This window comes from Columba livia, chromosome 2 (assembly GCF_036013475.1).
Source record: "Columba livia isolate bColLiv1 breed racing homer chromosome 2, bColLiv1.pat.W.v2, whole genome shotgun sequence".
NCBI lineage: Eukaryota > Metazoa > Chordata > Aves > Columbiformes > Columbidae > Columba > Columba livia.
The window spans coordinates 100295757-100312786 of NC_088603.1; the positions used below are offsets into that span (position 1 = coordinate 100295757).

Consider the following 17030-nt stretch of genomic DNA (forward strand, 5'->3'; position numbering starts at 1 on the left):
TCAGCAGAGTTCAGATGTTACCAGTACCTATAGGAAACAGCTTTTAGAGTATTTCTTTTTTGCTAATACTATTTTTTTTTCCCTCCTCCAAAACCTAGAATTTCACTGCACAGATCTTAATTGTATTTTTTTCTTTAAAAGTGCTTTTTTCTTTAAAATAAAGAAATAGGACTGCACCCGTTTCCAGTGTTCACTCAAAAAAGAAATATTGCATGATTTGAATATCTGAAGTTGTCAGCTGATTTCGCTGCTACTATGAAAATTCAAGTTTCTTATAGGTTAGGGTTGTCAAACTCGTTTTCACCAGGGGCCACATCAGCCTCCCGGTTGCCTTCCCAGGGCCGAGTATACTTTTAGAACTGTATAAATGTAGAAGTAGTTGCACTGCTGTTATAGGTGATACCAAAATAACCACTGCTTTCAAGAATTACTGTATGCAAGTGCAGTGAACACAAAAGTTTTTTTCAAGAGTGATTTTAGGCTAAAGTTATTACCAATATAATACTCTACTATATAAGGATGACTACACAACAGACAAGGCAGGGGCTGGCAGACTGTCGAGCCAAACAACAATGAAGTGTAAATGCCTTGCTCACTATGTTGATCTCTACTGGACAACAATATATATTGTCTTGAGTTGTACAACAACTTCTTCCAAAAAGTGGTTTTACATAATGTTGTGACAATTATTCTACAACATAATTAAAATAACTGTATGAATTCTCTATAGGACATTCAAGAACTATTTTGCCTTTTTTTGAAATATTACCACTAATGATTACCACTAATTCAGCTGAAGTCACAATTATAATAAATACACTGAAATCATATAACACACCAACTCATTAATACATGTAATTTGAATAAACCTATTCATCTTAAGAATCTAGGTCATGAACTGTCTGGCATCTTTTCTATATCAACAGCCTAACAATACTTAAACTCCTCTCTTAAGGTAAAAATGCACACACATTTTTCTATAAGGATTACTCAGTTCTCTGTAAGTAAAAAAATACTCTGCATATTAATTCCAGTGCATGCAAACTATAAAATACAACACTTTTCTGAAGCCTGATTATTTCTGATCACAGTATCACAGTATGTTTGGGATTGGAAGGGACCTCAAAAGATCATCTAGTCCAATCCCCCTGCTGGAGCAGGAACGCCTAGGTGAGGTCGCACAGGAACATGTCCAGGTGGGTCTTGAAAGTCTCCAGAGAAGGAGACTCTACAACCTCCCTGGGCAGCCTGTTCCAGTGCTCTGGCACCCTCACTGAGAAGAAGTTTCTTCTCAAATATCAAAACGCATCTTTCTAAGTAAGCTCTGAATGTGTTTGCTCAGTTAAACTGGTATTTTCCACTGAAACCCGAATTTCAAGAGAGCACAGATTTACTTGCTCTTTACCTAGATCAGTTATGAGTATGGGCTCTTGCAAAGGAATGTCTGGTACTGGAACACTTGTCTTTCCTACTCGAACTTTTGCAGGTTTACGCTGATGTCGCAGCTTTCTTAGTTCAGTATGTTTAAAATGTGAAGCAATATGAGTTTTCCGGTGGCCTGATGTTCTAAACTTTTTGTCACAGTGAGGACAAGCAAAAGGCCTAACACCTGGGGAAAAAAAAAAAAAAAAAAAATAAATTAGTTTGTGATTTTATTTTCACCACCCTAGAAATGTAGCTCTGAAATAGAGACTCTCTTTTCTGTGTTTTCCTTTTTGTTTCCTACCAGAGTGTTTATTGTTAAATAGGTTTTCAAAACAGATCCATAAAATACAATCAAAAGTAAATATGAGATTATTGTATTACTAACTGGTTTTAACATACCACTTTAAGCAAGCTTATTGCCAAGAAACTGGATGATGCAAAAGTGACAGCAATTTTGAAAGGGTTCCAGAAGCTATTCTAGCAATTACAGATAGCAGGTCAAATGTCCTTCCAAAATGAACAAATACTGTGAGAAAAAAAGAATCAGCAAGCACATAGAGAAATTATACACAAAAGGACAAAACAGAGGAACAGTAATGTGACAAAGTCAAAAGAAATTCTAGATAGGTCTCTGAAAATGTCAGCACTCTTTGATAGCAGTCAAAAAAGCATGCCAACAGGAATTATTGAAGAAAAACTTCTGGAATGCAAAATCCAGCAGAAATCTCTCCTTGGAAAGGATACCGGAGAACTTCTAAGTCACAGAGACCTCTAACCTGTCCCAGTAAGCCTGACCTGCTAGACAGAGGAAGAACCAAACATTTCTGATAGGAAAAACAAGTGTGCTGAATGATGGCTAAATACATGCTGGGGTTCCACAAACATTGGACTATTTTTCAAGCCACCAAGTGCTTATGCCACTTCGAATGTGTTTGACTTCTTACATACAGTAAGGTTGACTTTAAAGTAACAGAAAAAAATACTGGTTCCCAAGTTCACAAAAATCAAAGTGAAAAACTTTCTGCAGATTAATCCGACATTGATATCTCATGGATTAAAGCCACCTGACTGTATAACATATTGAACACCAAATGCACATAGCCAATAAATGCTACTTTTGCAGAATGTAAATATATAAACAGGAGTGTAAAGAAAGAGCAGCACATTGATGAGTTTATCTTGCTGAGAGCTTATTTACCTGCAAGAACAAAACAAGAAAAGTGGAAAACAACCACACAGGCCACCAAGAGTGGAAATTTCATTTTTCTCTATGCAGAGGATAGACGTTCAGCCACAGAAAAACAGACACTGAAGACATCATATATGATGTAAACAAGAACCACATAAACAGAGGAATTTTAAGGTACGCAGCACGAGATGGTGGAAACAGATAAACTGGTGAAAACACCGATCAACATCTTATTGTTGAAGATAAAATGTGAAGTAACTGAACAGTCCTGAGTGATACAGTGAAATTATCAAAGAGTTGGGGGAAGGGGAGGGCAGAAAGGATGCAGAATACACACGAAAGATGACTGGGGATAAGTAAAATCAGAAATCAAATTCTAAGAATATGACTCTTTAGAAAGCACAATTAAATATGCTCACAATAGTGATATTAAAAGGGAGCAACAGCTGACTCATCATCAGAAAGCGTCCAAGGCTTTTTTAAGAGCCTAAAGTTTCAAAGCCATGAAACACGAGAAAGTTATGACAAAAAAATTAAGTTCATCTTATAAGACACTAAAATCAGTTCATTTTCTGACAGATATCAATGTCATGGTAGACATCTCTACAGCTTAAGCACTTCATTTTTATTTTTTTTCATTCAATGTCTCACCCACACAACAGAAAACAGAAAAGCAATTTTGAGGCCTTACCTGTATGCAGACGAATATGAACTTTTAAACTCCCTGAGGTGGAAAAGCATTTCATACAAAATTGGCACTTGAAAGCTTTAATGCCAGTATGTGTTTTTATGTGTGCTGTGAGAGTACTCTTAACGGCAAAGGCGCGGAAACACTGGGGACACTTGAATGGCTTCTCATGGGTATGAATGCGAATGTGACGCACTAGATCACTTGGTTTTTTAAACTCTTTAGAGCAATACGGACAAACATGCCACCTTATTCCATTTTCTTCACGTATAGAACCTAAAATAAGGGACAACATCAAAATGAATGTATTGGAAACATTTTAAAAGTTCTTCAAATATTCCACTACGCTTGCACCATTATGCAAAGCAGTCAAAACACAAACATTTTGCCAAATAGATGCCATTAAAATGCACTTTGTAGACAATTAACTTCTCTATCAGATGTGTTCTACTTCACAAAAATAGTGATAGGCTGGAATGACAAAAAGAACCCCTAAGATAATGCAGTTGAAATTCAAACATTTTTATGATATTGAAAAAAAAAGGTAAAAGAAAAAAGAAAAAAGCTAAGAAATGTCTGACTTCACAGAACAGAAAGAAACAATGCAGTTTGTATGCCACTTAGAAACACAGAATGTAGGTGTAATGCAATACGATATACCAGTTAACTTATAAATACCACATCTAACAAAATTTTCCAACAGTGAACTCCTCAACTATAACCACACTGAACTATTTTAAGTACAAAACACTTCTCTTACTTGCTGGATGAGATACTTTGTATGGCCCTCTTTTCTCCAAATTCAGACTTGAATTACAATTTATAAATATTTAAAGGGGCAAAAAAATGCATTAAAAAAGTCCTTCTGAAACATTTACAATCTAAGGCTACTTTTTCACAAAAGCTGCTTTATGATCCAAAAACCCTAAACTCCATCCTAAAGCCACAGCGTATCTTTTCTCAACAAAAAATGACGAAAGAAATTTCTAAAGCCTATCAGAGTTTTTTCTTGCATATGTTATTTAATAGCAGATGTTAACTCATTTATATCAGTTGACAAAGTGTTGGGTTTTTTTTTCTGTAAACCGTGCCAAAACACCATTATTATATTATTTTATCAAGAAATAAAGGCAGTTGTGTTCAACTGTAGAGCAATGGCCTTTTATTTTTATTTGTAGTCAGAGTTAGAAAGCTGTTACTGTTACTCACAAGGAACAAAACAGTTGTTATTATTACCCAAGAAAAAAACTGATGTTGATTTTTAGCACTGTTATGCTGGATGAGTTTTTGATTTTGGATCAATTTCTGCATCCCTTGCAAGGAAATGAGCAACATCAATGTATCCACAAACTAGCAACATCAAATCTTGAGCAACTTCAACTCTAAAGTTGTATTTAAGCACACAGAGACAAAATCCATACACACAGTACAGTACAGAGGTGGAATATTATCATGTATTTATGGTGACAATATCATAATAGTAAGTGTCATTCCAAACATAGGTTACATGAAATACTATTCACCAGGTCAACCTTCATCCTTCCTCACATGGCCTAGATCAGCGAAGCTGGGAAAGAGATTCATATTCTTTCTTTTTTATCCTCTTCCAAAATCTCCACTGATCTAAATCCAGACAATTTAACACTGTAACTTCACTTAACGCCATTCCAATATGTTTTTTTCTCAGTATAATGAAAGTTATAAATGTTATTGATCATAATTTATGCAAGTACTGTGTTTTAGATGAGAGTAAATGAAGTCCATAACTGATCCACAGTGTGTTTTGGGAAAGTCCTTTACAAATCCATCACACTCACAAATACTATAGGTCTTACAGCACAAAAGGTAGCGAGCAGTGGCAACATTACCAGGTAAAAATGGCGATTTTTTCTTAATAACCTTTTTTTCTTTTTTCTCCAGTTTATCTGTACTCTCTTGCTCCTTATCTTGTTCTGCATGATTAGAGTCAGCCTGATGATTTGAGAGAGTCTGGACATCTGGGTTCTGATCCTGGGCCCCAGGAGTCTTGGCCTGGCTGCACTCGGTAGGATGTGCAGGGACAGGAATTGAAGATAACCCACTGTTCTCTAAAGCTTGCTAAAAGAGGAAAAAAAAAACTAGATTAAGAAAGAAACATTCCACAGTTGCCCAAACTTTTCTTAGAAGATATAATACAAATATAATTAAAGGAATGTGTCATCCTCCCAGAATTTCAGCTGGATTCCAAATTTGCAAGAACACTCTTACACAACACTTTTGATTGTCTGTGAGATTTTAAGTTGGATTTCCTGCACTAATACATGTGCCAACAACTGCCTTTCCGAAAAGTGCCAATCATTTCTACAGAATCAAGCATTCGCCAGGAATATATAGCTCTCTCTCATGCTTACTACACAAGAGAATAGTTTCCCATAAAAGGTCAAATTTGAAGCTCATCAATTTACAGAGAAGCCATAGATGGTATAAAGAAAAAGTAAGAATGCTAAACCAAAGAAAGGCTTGGAAAAACTCAAAAGCCTCTCTTAACAAACCACTGATAAACATCAGTCTGAGGCAAGAGCTATACACTCATATTTATGTACATCTGGAAGGAACTGTAGTGTCAGAATCTTTATGGACACTATTGTGTCTGAAAAGGCTCTGGATCGAAGACCTCAAACACACATTAAAGTAGGAGTGTGCAGATAACTGACTGCTTGGAAGAAAACCGTGTTTTATTTTGTACAACAATATGGCTAGTGATGCTCATACAATAACTTAAAGAACCAACCTCAGAGATTTTTTTTCTTTAATAGCTATCACAATAATAGTTATATTTCGTATTATGATTTGGTGCAACTACACATCACATTCCAAGCACTACAGAACTCAGCACAGGTAACATGGTGAACCAGCACATATCTACATGTAACATTCAGGTCTTCCAGAAAGAAATTTAAATGGTATTAAAGTACTAGAGACACAAAAACAGCTTAAAGCTTAGCAGGATACCACCAATACTAGAGAAGAATATTCTCTGCTCTGTTCCATTACACAGTGGAGTTTGCAGAACAAGCACAGACAGTAGAATAACTGCCTGCATCTCTTCTGTTACACAGAATCTCCTGCTGCCATGATCAAGGACAGAATAGTGGTTTGCACAAAACATTGATCTGACATGGGAAGGAATTTTCTTTGCACCAGTAGGAAATACTCAAATAACCCTTCTTAATTACAACAAGATAAAGGCTCTATATACATTCTCATTTTTTAACCAGATAAAAACTTTTTTTCTCTTAAGTGTCATCACGTTTTAACCACCACATAACTTTGGCATGTGCCACAAGCTGCTTCTAGGCAACAGGAAAACAAATAAACAAAGGGATCAATAGAACATGCATGTATGGATGTGTGCACTTAAAGCTTTCTTACAGGTCACGTAATCAATATTTATAACCTTGTTTTTGTAAAATTAGACCAAGGGCCCACACTTTTTCTAGTCTTGCTTCTATCACCAACATACCTATAGAATCTTTTCTTGCTGCTCTTGACATCCCTGGCCAGATTTAATTCTACCAGGGCTTTAGCTTTCCTAACCTGATCCTGGGCTGCTCAGACAATTTGTCTGTATTCCTTCCAGGCTACCTGTCCTTGCTTCCACCCTCCGTAGGCTTCCTTTTTGTTTTTGAGTTTGTCCAGGGGCTCCTCATTCATACATGCAGATGGAAGATATCTTGGTGCATTCCGTATTCATTCAGTATATCTTTTCAGTTCTTTCTTGATTGATAAATCATTTAGAAATGCAGAAGCAATGCTATCATTGTAAACACTGAGAACAAATTTCACTAAACACAAGAAAGGAAACACTGAAACGCAAATCTGTTCTTAGACACAGCTCTTACCTGTAAAATATCTCTATTGAGTCCCACTGCAATGTTCAGTTGTTGAACAGGTTGTTGCGGCTGGTTATTTTCTACAGGACCTGGTTCTGATAACTCAAGGAGCTGCTGGATGACATCAGTTACGGCCTGCTGACCCTGATGAGCAGTAGCTGAAGACACCTGGTTTTCTGTCTGTTGAAGAAGTGGAGACCGAAAATGTGTGGCCTGAAATAAACAGCAGTATATTCGTACAGGAAGATGAAAAGCATACATGAACTGATCTGTTTGGCCGCCTTCTCTGAAATGTCTGTTAACTGCCCACTACAAGGATGAACACTGGTATGAGACATGAGAATTATACAGGGCTGTCATTAAAGGTCTGCTCACTCCACTGAAGAATTGCTTCTGTACGTCCCTTTTCTGGGGTTCTTTCCAAGCTGCATAACTCCAAATTTATAGCTTTAATTAAGTTTATCTTAGCTACTGAAACTTCCAACCAGTTTACAAAACACAGGGATCAATTACTGAATTCCACATGAAAAGTAAATGTAAAACAAATAGATGTCACTGACACGGTTGTATTTTAAAGTTTCCACTTAACTAAAACAAGTCCTTTGGAAAAATAACCTCCTATTAGTTCATATTTTTTAAATGAAGTTGTTTGTGGTGTTATATCAAAACCTTTCAGAACAATAAAACTACTAACTTTTTTCTCTTCAACTCTCAATCTTTTAAATCTCTTTATTTCAGAAGAATCTCTTATACTCTAAAAAAATTAAATTAACATTTAGATGTGTCAAAATACTAACAAAATTCAGAAGTCTAAAAATCAAATTTCTTAATATTTGATTTGATAGTTATATCTTATGCTACCCTAGTAACAAATATGAAGAAAACAAAGTGATTAAAAGCCTTGGCATTTCTTTCTAGAATCAGAAATAAAACCTCCTCCTGTCCTCCTTCATTTATAAACTTCTCTTCCTTACAAGAAATAGACTCCATAAGTACACCATTACTGAAACAACTGCTTTCAGTAATTTACTGCAGAAAAGAGAAGCATATGTTTACATAATAGCTAGCCCCATAATTCTGTTTCTTAGAACACACTGGATATTTGCTTCTAATATTCACTTCTGTTCTCAAAAAATAATCACTTCCAGGAGTACACACAAACACATATATATAAAACACTATCTTCTTTCAGATAATTTTTAACAAAGAATAATCTTCACCTTCAGTTCTGTAATATTTTTTCCAATCTGAATACTCCCCCGAGATTTTCTTTATGCTAACATTACACTGGACAGTTAAAATGATACTGTCACCATATTTGAGTATTGTTACAAAGAAATACATTAAGAAAAAACAGCTTGACTCAAGTTATATCCTGAGAATTTCATGAAGTATTCCTAATGCCTTCTCATGAGATGATTAAAACAAACCCTTATCTCATATCTCTTGTATGAAAGCGAGAATAGCACTTGCTATTATATTATACTGATTTAAACATCACCTCACCAGTGGGACAGATGGAAAGACTCAATCTCTTCAGATTCCAATTTAGCAAAAGTGCTATAAATATTTCAATATGTATTTTACAATATAAAACACTATATGTCATTTTCAGTCCAATACACTAAAGCAAACTGTTCTGCTAAAGAGTAACAGCTCTTCATGGAGACAGTTCATTTTCTTGCAACAGAAAGCAGGGAAGCTCTTTAGTAGAGCAGGAAGCCTACACTATAAAACTCTCCCAGGTTTTAGCAAGAGAAAAAAAAATATTAGTGAAGGAACTGCTCAACATCATCTTTGACATGAAAATTATAGTACTAGATGTATTTAGGCAGTATGTTCACATATTATACAGCAGTTTACACAGAGTCTCATGGAGATTATCTTTTTTGAAAAATAATACACAGACACACATATAAAGTTTGTTACCATTACTGTTAAGATACCCTGTTCATTTTAAGAAGTTTCAGAGGTCTTTTTGTAGGTCTCGCTTCAATACCTGATTTTAAAAACAGCATGTAGAAGGAACTGTTGTATTACTACTTCATAATTCCACATTTGTTTTGTTAGAATAGTGGACCTTGTGATAACCCTTGGTCTATCTGATCTGCTGTGTAGCACAGACCACATGACTGCTGTGAATGAATTATTCCTTCAAGTAAACTAGCTGTACAGAAATTACAGCTGTTCTTTAAATCAAATTATTTATTGTGGCAACTTTTTCTGTTACTATCCAACTTCAAGGAGTTGTTCCAACAGTAAATGATCTACACTAACACACCATACTTTATTTCGAAGTGTGAATTTGTCTAGCTTCAAGCCTCAAAACATTTTTCTTTTCTCTATTAAAGAAATTACAGATTCTTCCCTTTTTTTCAAAGCAGCAGACCAAGTCATCCTTAAATATTTGAATCTCTTAAATAATAAAATATATTGTATCATACTTCAGGAATTCTAATATGTATTGACAGACTACATTCTAGGCAAGTTTCCCCCTCCATTTCTAGAACATGGATCTGGCACAACTATATGCAGTCTGTAATTTACTAAAACTTCATTATTTAGAAATATGCCATGTTTAACCTAGAATATTTAAAATAAAGTGTGTCCTAATTGATTACTATCTTCTTTTCAGACCTGTACTGTCACACATACAACCCCCATAATAATCAGGCATCACCTCTGATGCCACTCCTTACCAAGGAAAAGGGTTTAAAAAAAAAGAAAATTTACTTAAAATAAACTGCTTTTGAAGCACAGACATTTTGAATACTTTTTAGAATCTTATAAGAAGCATAATGTAATCATTTAATACAGCAAATATTAGAAATTAATTAGTTCATATCAGTTCAGTTCAGCTTTAAGTTAACTGGTCCTGGAACACTGAATTCACAGTAAAAGATAACAAGAAAAGTGGATAGACTGGTTATAGCAACCTTAAAGCAATACTGCCGCATCTCCTAGTCCTTGGTTTTATGAATTCTAGTACATGACGAGATAATTAGTGGCTGCAGCTGGGAAGAGGGGAACGTAAATCAAATCCATCTGCCACTGAGATACCATGCTGCAGCCTGCAGCTGACAAACAACATGCTGTATAGCTGCAAAAAATACAGTAATGCTCTCACTGCAATAGGAACATCAAGACACACCTGCCTGTGCATCAAGACTGACTGCTATGGGGTTCCAGAAAGCCAGCCCTGCGTCATCCTTCCCCGGTTTGACAGGCTCCCCTCAAGCCCCACGGTTCCCCTGCTGCCTCAATTCCAACCAACTCAACAAGCACCAACAGCTCCTTCCCTTGACAGGCAAATCTTGGTGTCCCCGTGCAGGGAAGTCAGAGGGGCAGGATAACCCAGCATTTTATTTAGGAGCCCTTACTCTCCTCTGTTCTTTTTATACAGGAGAGCATTTGCCTCCATTTTGAAGAGCTACTGAACAGAATTATATGCAAAATCATGTATGTATAACAACCGAGGGAATATAAACCACTTAACACCTGTTCTATTCCTAAATAAGCAGCTGCATTCACCAAGATGTTTGCCTTTGCGTATTAGCTGATCAACTTACCACAGGGGACTATTGCGTATGCTTTTTTGCCAACTAAATGAGAGCTTACAAAATTCTGTGAAGCTTCTCACACTTTAAGTCTTGACACAAAAATATGACAAAATCTCTACACTTACATTTTTCCATTTGTTATCAACAGGTTGCAAAAGATTAGCAGGGGATGTTGTTAGAGGCTGGGTGACAGAGTCCTTCAAAGAAATACAAAGAAAGTATTTTAAGCCTTTGCACAAAAAGAACAAAAACATTACTAATATCCATAAAAGTTGTATTATTCATTTTCTGACAGTACAGAGACCAGGGACAGAAAAAATTAGACTATGGGAGAGATACGTTATTATATATTGGTAAAGAAAACAACAACAGCACCTAAACCAAACCAAACAACAACAAAAGAAAACAAAACAAACCCAACATTCAGAGCTTTTTCCTTTATGATCTGTCAAATAAGAAGCTAACATTTAAAACAAGTTATCAGAAACACTCAGAAGAATAATCTACTATGTCCTTCTATGGACTACAATTATATAAACAAATCCTGAAAATGAGTTAAAACTAATATACAATTTGAAGAGTTCTAGATTTCATTGTTGCAGCAAAACTTCACAATTATTTTTACGTTACCTGAGGAGGAAACCTTTCCTTCACACACAATCTGTAAGCACCAGAATTATATTTTACTTTGTTGTAGAATAAAGTATTATATTTTCACTTAAACCTTCAAATTGTAAATCCCGCCAAAATTTAACACCACAAATGAATTAAAAAAAAAACCCAAGTAACAGCTACAGGTCTTTCAGTTCTAACCTATGTGCACAATTACTCAAATTAAGATATACATCTAATTAAACTCCTAACACAAATTTTCACATATATCAAGTAAAGCTTACTGCTGTAACATGAGATACGTCTGTTGAAGAGCTTGCAGAATTCTGTGGACCACCCATGTGCATCTTGCTGATATGTGTATTTAAACTACCCAAGCTTTTGAAGACACAGCTGCATTCTGTACAGTTGTATGTAGGGCCATTCTTCACCTTCAATAAAACAAAATAAAATTAGGTAAGTTTTCCCTAAATCAACCGAATTTTATATTTTTCATTATTTATCCATGGTACAAACATATTATTTATGTGACAACCTTGAAGCACTCTCTCCATCCCTAGCGAAACAATGGATCATGTTTTGCCTTAAACATCTGGGTTTTGTTACTTTGTTCAGAAAAGATAGATAGCTGTGAAGGCAGACACCTTGTTTTTTCTTTCCCAGCGTTCTGTGAAGCGAAACATAACTTTCTGAAATAAAGACAATTAACAGTGTCACTACACATAATTAGCAGTGTTGCTGTGAAGGCCTCATAGCCTGATTGGGATGACAGAGACGAACCACCTGGCAGACAACCAACTGCCAGAAGAAAACACAAAGCAATAGCTACCCCTGATGGGCAAAACAACTCACTCCTGGTCAGTACTGTGAATGTTCCCGTAGTTTGAAGACTCCAGACCCATTTCCTGAAAGGTCCTTCTAATTAGCATGAAGGGGAAACAGAGGGAGGAGATGAACCAGCCTCTCCTATCTTGCATGTAAATGAACTGAGTTATAAAACGACCCCATGCATAGAATAAGGTGGTGGCACGCAATGAAATCTTCAACATATCCACCCCATTCCAAAGGATGTCATGTGACCAATCAATCTGTGGAGTGGTGATATCTCCCTTAGTCTAACATATCTACTTCATTTTTTCCTTCTCTCCCTCCCTTATCCCTAACTAACATACCTTATTTTTATTTTTCTCTCTCTCTTTTCCTCCTTTTCCTGAGCACAGCAAAGTAATAGGTTTTGCTACTAAGGTCTTGTTAAGTTTTGTGTTATAGTTATTAACTGTCGCCAATCCACTGGTTTTAGGGGGTTTTTGCTTTCAACGCATTATGTTTTGTGATACAGTAATAGACCTTTGCCAAGTCTCTAATTGCTGCAATTTGTAATTCCACCAAGTGCTTTTAATAAATTCGCAATTGAATTAGACCTCAAGTAATTGTTGTCTGTCAACACTTCGCATTACTGCACAGTGCACCCAGAGCTAACTCACACCTGAGTACATTGTGCTCACAGTTAACTCACCCCTAATCTCACTTAGGTGGGACGGGACAAGTTATGAGAGCTACACTGGCTTATTTTTCCAAGTTACTGATTTCCATTTATGGAGCCAAGTCTGGTATCTCTCAGATATCAGGTCAACAATAATCTACATCCATGACTGTCATCTCCTATTGCCATTTCTCAAAACTGGGAAGCACCAGAGAGCAAAACAAACGTCATCTGGCAAATGAGGTCCCAGACTTTTCCCTCCTTCAAGTTTCTACCATTACACACTCAGAAACAAAACCAAAATGCAACTTCATCAATTAAGATGTGCCTGAAGATGTAACATCATATATAATCGAAATGGAAGAAAATGGAAGAAAAAATGTGGATAATTTATCTTCAAATTTTGTTTCTCTTCTGTTTATTTTTGCAAACATATCTTTTAGAAATTTCCAAGAAAAGATAAAATCAATTTTTCATGTCTAAGTAGAAAGAAGGTAAGATAGATTAGGTCAAAGGCTATTGGGACCATGCGGAAAAAAAAATCATAAAACCCACCAGAAAAAATAACATGGTGAAGGACAGGTAAGTTTACCAAATAGTTAGAACAGAATTTGAACACATAAAATAAGGAAGTGACCAGCAGCAACTTCTTTGGGTCTTTCAGGCCAAGAGGTTGAGGTAATCAAAGCAACTAAATCTACAGATTCCAACCCTCCCAACCTGCCCCTCCTCCTCAGTTTATCACAGAGCAGTAAGATCCCGTGTAGTATTTTCGATATGCAAAGAACAAAGTCTTCAAAAGAAAACATGCTGCACTCCCTGTAACATCGTATGGAATTTTATATTTCCTGACATTAGCTTAAACTAGTAATAAGACCTTCAGAAAGATGTATAAACTAATAAAATACTGATACAACTGAGCAGTGATAAACAAATTGAGAATCAACCTGTTTCATTATCACCTGTAATGTTATTTTGTGACTGTCTCACGATAAAATGAAGAATTAACAGAAGTAAACATAGAGACAGCAAGAAAGAAGAAAAAAAAAAAAAAATCAACAAATGATCCAAAGCAATAAGTAAAATATAGACCATATAGGCTCAGGATCACAAAACACAGCATAAGATGTGATCAAGAGGCAGCATTTATTTAAAGTCCCTTATCCCACAACCTTCTTATTTTTTTCTTAAAGCAAAACAGAGTAACAGAGAAAAAAAGTGAAAAATATTTTTGGCTTGATCCCCAGCATTCTTGTAATATTGAAAAAAAAGCTATGCAAATTATGAAATTAATGCTGGCACATTTCTTTTTTATGCAGCAAAAGCTATCACATAGGGAGCTGTAAACAGTGAGGAAGATAAGGCACACCAATTCACATGAAATGTAAACATATGATTTAACATAATTAAGTGTATAACAAAATACTAGTCTATGAAGGACCAGATCGTAAAAGAACCTCTAACACACTAAAAGGATCCTTAGTAAAAAGAATCCAAAACGTAAGATTTATCGTAACACATAAATGGAAAGCAAGAAAGCAAATCCTAGAGAGAGCTAGAGGAAAAAGTGAGAGCAGAGATTATATTCTGCATGCAGGGAAAACAATAAAAAAATCCCTGCCTCTATCACTTTATGCCTTCCAAATCAAAACTAGATCTTTTTATATGGGTATTTCCAATGACAAATCACTAAAGTCAGCAAGGAAATTACTGAACAAAGTTGCACAGCCACTGCTGCTCAGAAGATATTATTATATTACCATAGCAGTACCTTTTGAATCTTAAAAAATTGTCTGTCACAAAGAGGAAAGAAGAAAATCAGCATAAAGCAATAATGCTTTTTTCATACTTTTTTTCTACTTGTAGTTGAAAAAGCTCTGAAAAGGGCTGCAAAATGTATACTTCAAAGACAAATTGCAAGTATGCTCTATGATGGGGTTAGTGGGTTGCTGTTTGGCCTTGAAATTTTTCAGCATTTTCTGCTTTGCTGCTTTTTGTTTACTTTCATCTGATTCTAGCCTTCGTTCTCCCAAGACTGACACAGGTACATTTTTATACAGCTAAAACCACTAGTAATTTCTTAATCTGCCAAGGTACTGAAAAGACAATAGTAAATTAGGGTTTTGCCAATTACCTTAAGTATATGTTTATTCAGATTACGCTATTTTAGGAAAACTGCATTTGCAGGTAAAACCAACAAACTACAATCTATACTAGAGCAGTAAATTTATATTGACTTCAAAAAGCACCAGAGAGCACTGGAATAGCAAACAGGGCAATTTAAATGCTGAAAATGAAACAAGCAGTAAATTAGCACCAACCACTTGATGAATAATCATATTTACCTCTGAATGAACTCTCTGTATGTGTGACTGAAGATTGCCTTTTTGAGAAAAGGCTGCAGGACAAAAGGCACAAGCATGGGGTTTTTCACCAGTGTGCTTGATCATGTGGGTCTGCAATGCCCCCTTCTGGTTAAAGGCTTTTCCACATTCACTGCATTTAAAAGGTCTTTCACCTGAAAGGAGAAAAAGAAAAAAAAAGAATAATGTGGGGTAAGAGGCTTTAAATAAACGTAAGTAGTTTCCTGTATCTAAATAAATAATTGTATCAGCTAAAATAAAACACTCTCTATGGATATCTGTACATACATACACATACATTGTGTACCTTGACCACTAATCTCACCATCTACTCCGATGAAGATGTAGCTCAATGAAAAAGTTTTATGACCCAGCTGATGATGATCAGTTAAAAATCAGCACAATAAATGACACCTTTATAAAACAATTATTTAGAACGGCTTCCCTCAACTTATGGTTCGGAAGATCTCAGAAGTTTGTAAACAAAAACCACTGGGGAAAGGGAAACCACAAACTGCACTCTTACACCAAATCCCATGAAATGCATATACCTGCATGGAAACAAATGGAGGAACAGAGACTGGAATGGACAGTGATAAATAACTGTCAAAAATACAACCTTTTATTTGGTCTAAAATCAAAAAGTCTTATTGCAACACTGCAAAAGATGACCTATGGTTCTCACTCCTCCTTAAATACTAATAGCCATTCATTCTTTACAACCACCTATTGAAAATGTGCAGTAAAATATAGTTTTTACTATATGAGATAATGTACAGCTCTGCTAAAAAAAATAATTTTAAAACCTTGAATGTTTATATCACTATTGAATATTAAAGAAAATCTAGGCAATATTGTAACAGGAATGCTCTGTCACTATTTCCTGATTTTGGCGTTCTCAGTGCTGTGTATACTTGGAGTTATTTGTACATTAACAGGTTAAGCTCAAAAGACTCTGCAGAAATTTTAACTGACAAAACATAATGGAACTGCATTAAAATATTAAAAAGCTACATATTTTAAACACACAGTTACTATGGAAATCTCCACTGTCAACTCAGTATTACTCTTCCTTTTTTCTTTTCGTGAAATAGTGTAGCTGTTGTAACTCCAGAAACTTGAGAACATTTAACACTTTCTCTTTTGCATGTTTCTATAGCAAAACTCCTATGAGCAGGCTGCACATGATATCTGCTACACCAGGAAGTATTAGCATGTGCTAAATATTATACACACTAAAGCAAATTTTAGTGAATATTTTTATATGTTTTCTAATTATGTAGCTGTAATTACACAGAGTTTAAAATGATCAATTCTTAAACTCACATTGTTTGTAGCTATTTTCTGAAACAGACTGCAAGCATGTAACTCACATAGTATCAACTCTGAAGGAATGTATATATTTTGGCCTGCTGCTTATGGGCTTTGAAGGTGCTTTAAGGTCTGTGGGTTTTAACTATATATTTTTTAATATAGCTTACAATACAGTACACTGATTCAGATCTTCTTGAGATACAGTGACAAAATTACTATTGGGCTTTTAAAGGTTTTGCTTTTAAAGGCTTTGCTTCCACTAACAGCTGCTGGTGGACACATACAAGGATTGATTAGGTTAAGTTTGCCTATTTAAGTAAATTTCATTATAAAAATTAAATCTTAATTCTAGTGTGGAAATGTGGAATTTCTGTATTTCTCAAGTATAACTTCATAAAATACAGATTTGGAAGGGGCAGTGGGGGGCTCATTACTTAGTTATTAATATGGGAACTGCAATCCCTGAGGCTTAATTTTTTTTCTCAAAGGGTGTAAGTGCTTGAAATTAATAGCCATGAACAAAA

The 17030-nt window shown here is 35.5% G+C and overlaps 1 protein-coding gene across 9 annotated transcripts in view; it reads right to left on the minus strand.

Moving 5' to 3' along the window:
* The window catches only part of ZNF236 (zinc finger protein 236), an 80949-nt gene that overhangs the window by 43106 nt on the left and 20813 nt on the right, over positions 1-17030 (minus strand). For 6 of the 9 annotated variants that reach the window (XM_065052998.1, XM_065052993.1, XM_065052992.1 and 3 more), the window contains 7 exons: positions 15175-15347; positions 11631-11777; positions 10860-10931; positions 7184-7387; positions 5171-5399; positions 3306-3578; positions 1406-1609 (listed from right to left, as the gene is read on the minus strand). In XM_065052998.1, the coding sequence (XP_064909070.1) occupies positions 1406-1609; positions 3306-3578; positions 5171-5399; positions 7184-7387; positions 10860-10931; positions 11631-11777; positions 15175-15347 (1302 nt within the window). The remainder of the gene's footprint in view (positions 1-1405; positions 1610-3305; positions 3579-5170; positions 5400-7183; positions 7388-10859; positions 10932-11630; positions 11778-15174; positions 15348-17030) is intronic. The other 3 variants (XM_065052994.1, XM_065052997.1, XM_065052999.1) reach the window with 1 other exon arrangement.